Consider the following 10,319-nt stretch of genomic DNA (forward strand, 5'->3'; position numbering starts at 1 on the left):
CCTTCATGTATCACAGCCATGTTTTCTCACTGAAGACATCCACAGTATTAATACAAAGTCTGTTTTGTTTTTTGTTTTTTTAATAAAACTGAATTTTTATTATGCACTGTGTATTTACAGTAAACTGTCCAAGTACAGACACAGACTTATTTATATTCTTTTTTTTTACTTAGAAGAGATGAAGCTACATGCTCAGCTTTGATCATGTACGAGGTTTATCTGTTTATCAAATAGAGTTCCTTTGAATAGAACAGCAAAGATTACAGAGACTACCAGCATATTCAGTGTTTCTCCTTAAAATAAGGCTGATCAAAGCTCATTTATGGAAAAGTTCGGTGTTCTTTCATAATATAATGGGACCATTACCGCAATTATTTCATTGTGATCATAGAAACAGAAAACAGCTTAGAAACATCTTTGATTTTGTGTCACTTTTAAGAGCTACGTATCAAATCATTTTAAATAAATTTCACTCAATTTTAATAATTTAAAAATGTTGTTTCATAACATTGAAAAATGTGATTTTGTTCTGGTTTCTACATTTTTATTTATTATGGACTATGTATTAATTTGACACTTTCTTTATTTTTTCTGTTGGATTGTATGGAAAACTTGCATTTTTTAGATTTGTAACTTTCCTGCTTCTGTGTGTAATGGTTTATGTGTAAATCTAATCGTATGGATAAATACTGCCGCTATATAGCTTGAGCTAATCCCACTTAGGACAGAAACCAGGAGAGAACAACTCATTATTGTTTGTTAGCATAGAGGATATTAAACAACTCTGTCCAAAAGCTAGAACAGATACACTCATTGGCCAAAGGGTGTCAGACAATGATGAATTTCTACATTTAAAATATGTGTAGAAGAAGAAATTCCAATAACTGGACTTCTGTCTTTACATATTTTATACTGATAATAATTTTGATGATTTATGATTTAATAGTGGAGCAAGAAAGCAAAAATGAGGACATACACAGAATTCAGCGTTTAGGTTTTATTTGGTGAGACAAATGGTTATGAAATGAGGGGAAAAGATTCGATGGATCTTCAGTTGAAGTCGGTGATTCTTCTGATGGAGCCGATTCTTGGACTGACGCCTCCCCAGTCGCTGTATGCCCTGTACTCTCCAGGCCTCAGGTAGTACACTCTGCCCTTGTAGTTGGGCTGGTCATACAGCAGCCAGTGGCCGTCTATCACGTTACAGGAATTGAGGTCAGACATGTTGAGCTGGTCCTGGACATTTGGGCAGTCGTCGACCAGCTCATGCATCTGGCCTGACAGGTCGAAGCGCTCATAAAGCCTCACCCTGTAGGAGCCTCGATGCTGGAATAGGACCAAGGACACGGTATCAGGATAATACAGCATAAAGATCCATAACTTTTAATTTAAGCATTTGAATGTACCAAAAACCTACTACATCATACCTGGGGGATCATACGACATGATCTGATGCAGTCGCCGATGCCAATCACTCGGTGGTTATCAGAATATTCTCCTCTCTTCAGGTAGTATTGGTTACCCATGTAGTTGGGCCTCTCGTAGACCATGAAGCAGCCGCTCTCCACTTTGATAGAGTTGCACCTGTTGAAGTACGACTGAAGATCAGCACAGTCGCTGCTGCACTCATGAGAGCGCCCTTGAAAGTTTCGGTCTTCGTAGAATATGATCTGCAAAAAGGAGTCATTGCACGAACATAAAAGTAGATTAATGCACTTTTATCATCAAACACAGGCAAATGTGATCAAATTGGATTTTCTTTACCTTCCCCATGATGTGTTATGCTGGCTTCAGTTATTGCCGGTCAACGCTGTCCCTGAACCAGGCTACTGTGCTTTATAAAATAATGGAACAAAAGCCAGCTCTGTGATTGCACAGCATAAAGTATTGTCATTCAAATACATCGCTCGGATGGATGATGGATCAGGGTGGGAGTGTTAGAGTGAAAAAAAAAAAAATCTGTTCATGTATAGATGACTCTTGATGTGTGATGAGTTATTGTTTTTTCCACTATATTCATCACAATTTCCTCCCCGCGTATCAGCAAATACAGAGATTAAACTGATATTTAATAGAAACAATGCACAACAGTCTGAACAATCTATAAGTAATAAAAAAAAATATACAATACTAATATTTTCATTTCATCTCATGTAGACTGAGGCAACATAATTTTTGAGGTGGAACAGGTCTTAAATCTGTCACTCATTATAGATCACATGTGGTGTTTGCAGCTGCAGGAGAGTCTACCTCTATATTAACAAGTATTGCTACTTTTTACAGTGTTTTAATCAATCCACATGAATATATGAAAGTCACAATTTATGTTGCATTTACAGAGATGCAATGTCTGAGGTCCTTTTTACACCCAAAGTGATGGTCAAGACTCTAATTTACCATTGCTTTATTACTGTGATTAATGTAGAAAAAAAAAAAAAACAGGTCCAAAACATATGTTGGTGTTGTTGAAGTTTGTGCTCATTTTCCAGTTGAATACTTTCTAATGAGTCCACAATACTTACATTAAGAAAACATACTATTGCTGTTAGTGTTTCAGAAGATTATTCTTAACCCTTCAACTAAGATAAACACATTTTACCATAAAAAACAAATATGATTCATTCTGGACCTTCAGTATCATCACACCCTTTCCCTGAAGTACATTGTTTTGTTTTTATAAAAAAAAAAAAAGATAAAATCCTGTTTTCTGGACATCATGTGGAGGCGTTCCCAGTGGAAGATGTGGGTCCTTCAAACAGGTTAGTAGTCCATGATGCGCCTGATGGAGCCGACCCTGGCGCTCCTGCCGCCCCACTCACTGAACCTCTTGTACTCCCCGGGCCTTATCAGGTACATCCTGCCCCGGTAGTTTGGGTGTTCGTAGAAGAGCCAGTTGCCGTCAGTCACATTGCAGGAGAAGATGTCGTGGACGTTGAAGCGTTCCATGACACTGGGACAGTCGTCCATCAGATCCATCATCTGACCTCCAAACTCTATCCGCTCATACAGTCGTACGTTGAATGACCCCGATTTCTGCATGGTTTTGAACATTGTGGAGAATTATTAAACAAATTAGAGTCTGTCAATGTTAAATTTATTTTTTATTACTTTATAGATATTTCATATTTAGCCTCAAATGAAATTAATGAATTAGGATATAAAGAATGAGACATGTTTAAAAGCATGGACATTTACCCTTAAAGACCTAGTGTGGCCCTTGTGTCAGTTCCCAAATAAATTTTTATCTCTATCAACCTTTCTAAAGTGATTTATCGCAATTTATTGTAATGTTATCCTCTGTATTTTGCCTTTTTTCAGTGAAAATCATGTATTTTCTTATATTTAATTTACTGATCATGTAGATGTCCATAAAAGCTCAGATTAAAGTCGAAGGTTATTATATCAGAAATGAGAAAACTGTAGAAAAAGTTACTTTTTCAGCAACGATATCATTAACTGAACATAAACCAAGTGTCTCCATTCACTGTCACTGATCCAACTCCATGGGTTTTACTGGTGAATCAATGTTGTAGAAGATGACAGTGTTTCCACAGTAACTACGGAGCCTCTGAACGTCCAAATGGGTCATATCTGATGACCATGAAAAGATGACAAACTGCATTTTACACCAGTTATTTACATGTATTGATAGGATCAGTGGATCGTCAGGTATTAAACTGTTTAGATCAGTAGGTGGCTTTGGTTGACGGTGGATGTTTGGGCCTTTATGGGTCAATTCTGAAAACAGTAGAATGTTCATATTTTCCTGAATTTTAATCTCAACAGAATTAGAAAATCTATAACAAAAAACAATGAAACACATAGAACTCAGATCTTTAAGGTTTGACATAGAACTTTGAATTTGAAGATTACTTTATGGTAAGAACAGAAAATAGCAGTTTAATGTAATAATGTGGTGATAGTAAAAGTGCAGTATTATATCACTGTGTTTCTCACCGTGGGAATGAGGTGGCAGGAGCTGACTGAGTCGCACACTCCCATCCAGTTTTGGATATCAGGATACTCCCCTCTGTTCAGGAAGAACTGGTTTCCAGCGTAGTTGGGTTTTTCATAGACCATAAAACAGCCACTCTCCACCTTGATAGATTTGCAGTGGCTGAAAAAGCTCAGCAGGTCTGAACAGTCATGGGTGCACTCATAATGACGTCCAGAGAAGTTATTTCCCTCATAGAAGATAATCTGGACACAAATATAATCATGGTGTTACTCAAATACAATCCTATTTCACTGATTTTTTAATTATTACACTGTATAATGAAGGTTTTAGTTTTGTTATGTTTCCTCTTCTATTACCTTTAAGCTCTTTATATTTAAAAAAAAAAAAAAAAAATCTATTGGTTTGTTTACCTCAAAATTACAGAATATGTGCCTTTACATTTCAACATAAACTGCATATTTTCCGGTTTTCATCCCTGCTGAGAGTGTGAGTTCAGAGCTGTGTTGTTTACCTTCCCCATGTCAGCCGCTTTGCCTGCCCTGTACCTTGTCCTGTACGATCAATCCAGCTCTTTGAAGACTCCCACCTGTCACATATATAGTGAATGTGAAATGCAGACTCTGCATGTGTCATTCATATTGTAATGGCCAGGAACCTTTGCCACTTGTGGTGTGTCGTTATCCTGAAGAGATGTGTAGGATTCATGTTTATACGGGTGAGAACAGTTGGTGATTTTTGTGTGATTAGTGTCTGTGCCGTTACTAAAAAGTCATGTTTTTGTACCAGAATAATGGCAGCAGAGTGTTTTATTTTTAATTTACCACTGTTACACCTTTTCAGTCTTTTCTTAAAATAGAGAATTAGAATGGGAGAGGGGTTTTTTTTGTTTGTTTTTTGTTTTTATTTATTTTTTTTAATCCTAGGACTAAATGGTTTTACATAAGGATAAATCAGTTCTATAGTTTAAGTATTACTGTTATATCTTGTACAAATTCTGTTTCTTAACAATTTACACATTGTATGTGAGGGTGAATTATTATAAAAATCTGAATTTTACCTGGTTTTTTCTTGTGTTTTTCTTTATTTTTATTTATTTATTTATTGTGTCACCAAATGTCAAGAATGTGTAATACTCATGTTGCTGCCATCTGGTGGAATTCCCCTGGTATAATTTCATCTACTCAGTATTTTCCCATGTGAAGTTGTTGTGCTCAGATTTTAAGTGTCAAAATCCTTAACTCTAAGATCAATTATTCTTCATATTTGTAGGATATCTCTTCAGTTTGTCACTGATAAATATTATATGCAAATATATTTATCAAACATCTTTATTTTACAGTTATAATAAGACAATAAGCCAACATCTACAAATAACAGTCTTGAGTCTGTGTTGTAAGTGTCAGTGCTTGCAATATTTTATTCAAACCTCTGATGAGAGACAGGATGTCAGGCCATGACCCCGTGGCATCCTCATGGAAAAATATGCCCTCCATATGCAGAGAGCAAGAACAAAACTGAAATCGCTTGAGCACTGACGCCATTTTATTCAGTGTGTGAAACAAGGCAAAGAGCACACACTTTACGAAAAAGGTCCTTCTGTCATTAGAGATCCATGAGACGCCTGATGGAGCCCATCTTGGAATTTGTGCCGTTCCAGTCGCTGAAGCTCCTGTACACCCCGGGCCTTAGGTAGTAGTGGCGTCCCCTGAAGTTGGTGTGGTCGTACATGAGCCAGTGACCCTCCATCACATTACAAGAGTTGAAGTTGGAAATCCGAAAACGGTCCAACAGGTTCGGGCAGTCGCTTGTCAGCTCCATCATCTCTCCTCCCATGTCGAAATGCTCGTACAGCCTGATCCTGAAGGTGCTAGAGTGCTGAAGTGAGCAGAAAGGTCAAAGGTCAAATCCCAACTAGAGTCAGAGTCCAAATTTTCTGCCCATACATTCACATACAGACTTTATAGTAATGCTGTCTTAATGAGATGGCCTTTTTAAAAACAAACAGTCATGGATATTTTATGACGGAGCCAACTCTTGATAACGTAAACACACTCTAAGATATTTGCTCTCCAAGTCCTGTTCCATCACTGATTGTACAATGTCAATTTTATCAACATTTTAGGCTTTCTTAATGCAACTCAGTCCAAGTAAAAAAAACAAAAACCACTGAAAATATATTAAAGGTTAAAATTGAGGAAATAATATCATATTGTGATTTTAAAAAAAGGTAATTCTGAATTTAATTGCAGCAACAAGTCCCGAAAAGTTGGGATAAAAGGCTGGAAAAGTAAGTGGTAGTAAAAATAAACAGCAGGAGGAACATTTTACAACTAATTAATTAGTAGTAGGTTGGTAATACATGTTTTTTAAACAATATTATTACATTAAAATCAGTGCTGTGACCGTTATGTTGTTGCAAAATTTTATTTATATTATTTATAGTATGTTTATAAGGTTGTTTTTTTTGTTTTGTTTTTTTTTTTACTTTTTAAAGTAAACTAAAGAGATAAGTCCTGGATGTAAACTCCACACAGTACCTTTATAGTCTATAAAATATGTGGTAAAACCTGTTGATTATTATACCAGGGCATATGAGGAGCATAAACAAGGATTAAAAACTAGTCACTAAAGGCCTTACCGAAGGAATCATCCGACAGGACCTGACACAGTTGTTCATGCCTGCCTTGCCCATGTAGTCTGCGTACCCTCCCCTCTTCATGAAATACTGATTTCCCGTGTAGCCAGGACGGTCGTAGATCATGAACATGCCGCTCTCCACACGGATGGACCGGCAACGTTGAAACATAGAGTGCAGGTCAGCACAGTCACTCATGCACTCATAGTAGCGTCCTCCAAAGTTTCTATCCTCATAGAAAATGATCTGATGAAGCAAAATGAGTCACCTTTACATCCCTGATATGTATTTAAACACAATGAGCCACAGAGTCCAGGTGGATTCATGTAAAACCTCACACATACCTTTCCCATTATGGCTGCTGCTGTTCATCAAATTGCTTTCTGTGTTTTGATCTTTTCATCTATATATACATTACCCCGTGGAAGTAGGTGTTGTCACGTGTTTTGTTATTAAAATGAGGCCTGGTGTCGACAGAGACTCTAGAGGAGTCTTCCCACTCCTGTTTGTCACGTCCTCTGTTTGGGTTTACAGACACTGTGCAGCTTCCAGCAAGAGCCACAACATGGGCAGGCGCTGGAACAGTCAGGACTGAGCTCTTTTACACATCTTATGTTTGTATAAAATCATATGAATGGATAATATATGACAAACATAGGATGGCTGTAAAGAAATACATATAACCGACGATTTCTCTCAGCATTCTGTAGCTATAAGCGGGTTAATGGTGCATATATATACTACCTATTATTATAAAAATTGATATTTTTGGTGAATCAGACTGGGGCTGTGACCGCGCTTATTTTTGTGCCTAAAAATAAAAAAAATTAATCCCTGATTTTTTTCAGTATATGTAAGTATGTGTAGTAGCTGGGGGTTTGTATGGAAATGAAAGCCCAGCAGTGCTAATGCAGATGTAAAAGTAAAGGTGCTTTTCTCTGTTTTTAACCTTTCTTAACTGTTTTATCACCATTTATTATCATATTATCCTCTGTATTTTACATTTTTAAGCCTAAATGTGGTATTTTCCTGTATTTAATTTACCGATCATGCAGATGTTCATAAAGCTCAGATTAAAGTTGAGGGAAAAGATCATTTTTTCAGTAAAATATATCATCAACTGAACATAATCCTAGTGTCTCCATCCACTGTTGTTTACCAAACTCCATGGGTTTTACTGGTGAATCAATGTTGCAGAAGATGACTGTGTTTCCACGGTAACTACAAAGCCTCTGAACATCCAAATGGGTCATATCTGATGTCCATGAAAAGATGACAAACCACATTTTACACCAATTATTTACATGTATTGATAGGATTAGTGGATCAACAGGTATTAAACAGTTTAGATCAGTAGATGGTTTAGTTCAGTGGTGGATGTTTGGGTCTTTATTAGTTAAACATAGTTAAAAATAGCAAAAAATAATGCAAAAAATGACATTTGTTTGCTGAAAATGTCTCTCTGTGACCAAACAGTAAATAAACACATGGAAAAATAGTTTCCGACAGATCACTTTATTTTGTCATTTGAAGTTAGATCATATTAATACTCCAGGTCGATCACTTTAGGGAGGCCAGTCTTCAGTTTATTGTTTTTCCACTTTCCATAAATAGGCTAGATTACAGCAGGAGGTAAATGGGTGACAAAATGAGACTGAAAAGTGAATAAAAGTTAAAACTCTGTGATTCTGCGGAAGGACCCAGTGGTGGCGCAGGTGGCCCCCCAGTCACTGAACTTGCGGTACTCTCCGGGCCTCAAGAAATACTGTCGGCCGCGATAGTTGGGGTGTTCGTAGAGGGTCCAGTAGCCCTCCATAACATTGCAGGAGTAGATGTCACGGGTGCGGAAATGTTCCTGCACTGACTCGCAGTCCTCGCTAAACTCCATCATCTGACCCTGGAAATTAGGCCTCTCATAGATGCGGATGCGGTAGGGGCCTTCGCTGGTCTGGAGGAACATCAAATCCAACACAAAATTACATCAACAACAGTGACATTGCAAAGTACTTCTCCCCTAAGATCCTGTATAGAGACCAGGCCATATCTTTAGAATTTAGGCTGAAATGTTTTGCTTTTAAGTGCATACTTGTACACATAATTAACAGTTGTAAATGTTTTAACTCAGACTGGCACTCATCTGTCCTTTCTTTTCTTCTTTCCATTTTTATTATCTAAAACTATTTTCATCTCTAGAGTTTTCTTTTAATTTTTCTTCATGATTTTTTTTTCTTTTTATAAGACAAGGCAAAGTAACAAATGGCAAAAAAAAAAAAAAAAAAAAAATTGACAAAAAAAGAAACTAATTCCAGCTCATAAAAGACACACATCTACAATATATAAATAAAATATCCATAGGTAAATTGAAGGCCAAAGAGTCAATACTCTCGAGTGTTTTCTGAAATTTGCCCAGTTTTTATTGTCAATAAGTGATTGTTGTTAGTATTTAGTGAAATAAAGTTAACATGAAAAGCATTATATTGACACCAAATGAATGGCACTAATTCAGAACACATCAGACGAATCCATTTTTCCAGGTTTATGTAAAAAATTGGAACGACTCACATAGGAGAATGTGCGGCAGGAGCGGATGCTGTCATTGTAGCCCATCCAGCGCTGGTAGTCCGGGTACTCTCCTCTGGTCAGCACATACTGGTAACCAGTGTAGTTAGGCTTCTCGTACAGCACCCAGCAGCCGCTCTCCACCTTGATGGAGTTACAGCGGCTGAAGTGGGGGTGCATGTCAGGGCAGTCGGTGTCGCACTCATAGGAGCGGCCCTGGAAGTTCCTGTCCTCGTAAAATATGATCTAGATCCAGGAAAGATGGAAGATGGAAACTTAGCTTTTGGTTTGTGGTGTGTTTGCATTGTATTGTTACTATACCAGTGAAGAACAAACTACAGCGTATGATTTAGAAATGAGAAATATTGTAGGTTTCTTTTGTTTACTTTTATGTGCATTCAACTTCATGGCAGTAAATGAAGCAAAGACAGTTACAACAGTGTCACTAATCATCAAGGTAAATTGGTTTCTGATGTCTATTATGCAAAGGGTTTTATCACAGCCACTTTTCCAATAGAGACATGAAAAATGTAAAGGTGCAGCATTTTACAGATATTGTAATTAACCTATATTAGTCACAAGGTTTAAAGCCCTCTATGGGCGTAATAAACCTCGTTTCTTACCTTACTACTCATCCTGCAATGTGTGCTGGAGCCAGTCACCTACAGAAAAATGGTGGTCTCATAGAGCAGTACCACAGCCCTGCTATATAAACCTCAATCAAAAGGGTTAGCAGATCCCACTTTAGCTGTTTTTTCAATGACGGGGGATTTAACAAACTGGCATCGCTGCCAAAAGTCTTGATCCTGGGCATAGAGCAAAAATCCCTGAATCATCAAAGCAAAAGTCCTAGCAGGCAAATTACTGACCCACTGTGCCCTTTTTATTTCATATGGACATCAAAGAGACATTTTATCCACTAATCCATCATTGAGTGGATTAGACTTTCCACACAGAATGTCAGAAGTCATCACAAAACAACATGGCCCTATTAGATTTAAAACATGGGAGTTTTATGTCAATATATGTTACAAGAAAATACATTGTGTTCAGTGAAAGTACAATATGCATAATTACCACACTGGTAATCATAAACATTATCTCTTTAATATCATATTGTTTCAAAGCAAAAGTGATTTGCATCTTCCATTGCCTCTAAAATGCTAT

At 37.2% G+C, this 10,319-nt stretch overlaps 4 protein-coding genes across 4 annotated transcripts; all 4 read right to left on the reverse strand.

The window, feature by feature from the left end:
* Window positions 1-1,050: 1,050 nt before the first annotated feature.
* Window positions 1,051-1,773, reverse strand: LOC115412374 (gamma-crystallin M2-like). The gene is made up of 3 exons (XM_030124863.1): window positions 1,765-1,773; window positions 1,428-1,670; window positions 1,051-1,326 (listed from the first exon to the last, which is right to left on the reverse strand). The coding sequence occupies exons 1-3, from the start codon at window positions 1,771-1,773 to the stop codon at window positions 1,051-1,053; spliced, it is 528 nt and encodes a 175-aa protein (XP_029980723.1).
* Window positions 1,774-2,760: 987 nt separating this feature from the next.
* On the reverse strand, window positions 2,761-4,478 carry LOC115412427 (gamma-crystallin M2-like). The gene is made up of 3 exons (XM_030124948.1): window positions 4,470-4,478; window positions 3,958-4,200; window positions 2,761-3,033 (listed from the first exon to the last, which is right to left on the reverse strand). Exons 1-3 carry the CDS (start codon window positions 4,476-4,478, stop codon window positions 2,761-2,763), a joined length of 525 nt encoding a protein of 174 aa, XP_029980808.1.
* A 1,082-nt stretch (window positions 4,479-5,560) lies between these two features.
* Window positions 5,561-6,946, reverse strand: LOC115411995 (gamma-crystallin S-1-like). The gene is made up of 3 exons (XM_030124296.1): window positions 6,938-6,946; window positions 6,597-6,851; window positions 5,561-5,833 (listed from the first exon to the last, which is right to left on the reverse strand). Exons 1-3 carry the CDS (start codon window positions 6,944-6,946, stop codon window positions 5,561-5,563), a joined length of 537 nt encoding a protein of 178 aa, XP_029980156.1.
* Window positions 6,947-8,200: 1,254 nt separating this feature from the next.
* On the reverse strand, window positions 8,201-9,858 carry LOC115412420 (gamma-crystallin M2-like). The gene is made up of 3 exons (XM_030124940.1): window positions 9,776-9,858; window positions 9,156-9,398; window positions 8,201-8,541 (listed from the first exon to the last, which is right to left on the reverse strand). The coding sequence occupies exons 1-3, from the start codon at window positions 9,785-9,787 to the stop codon at window positions 8,266-8,268; spliced, it is 531 nt and encodes a 176-aa protein (XP_029980800.1). The 5' UTR covers window positions 9,788-9,858; the 3' UTR covers window positions 8,201-8,265.
* Window positions 9,859-10,319: the final 461 nt, after the last annotated feature.

The sequence above is a fragment of the Sphaeramia orbicularis genome, chromosome 21 (genome assembly GCF_902148855.1).
Source record: "Sphaeramia orbicularis chromosome 21, fSphaOr1.1, whole genome shotgun sequence".
Taxonomy (NCBI): domain Eukaryota; kingdom Metazoa; phylum Chordata; class Actinopteri; order Kurtiformes; family Apogonidae; genus Sphaeramia; species Sphaeramia orbicularis.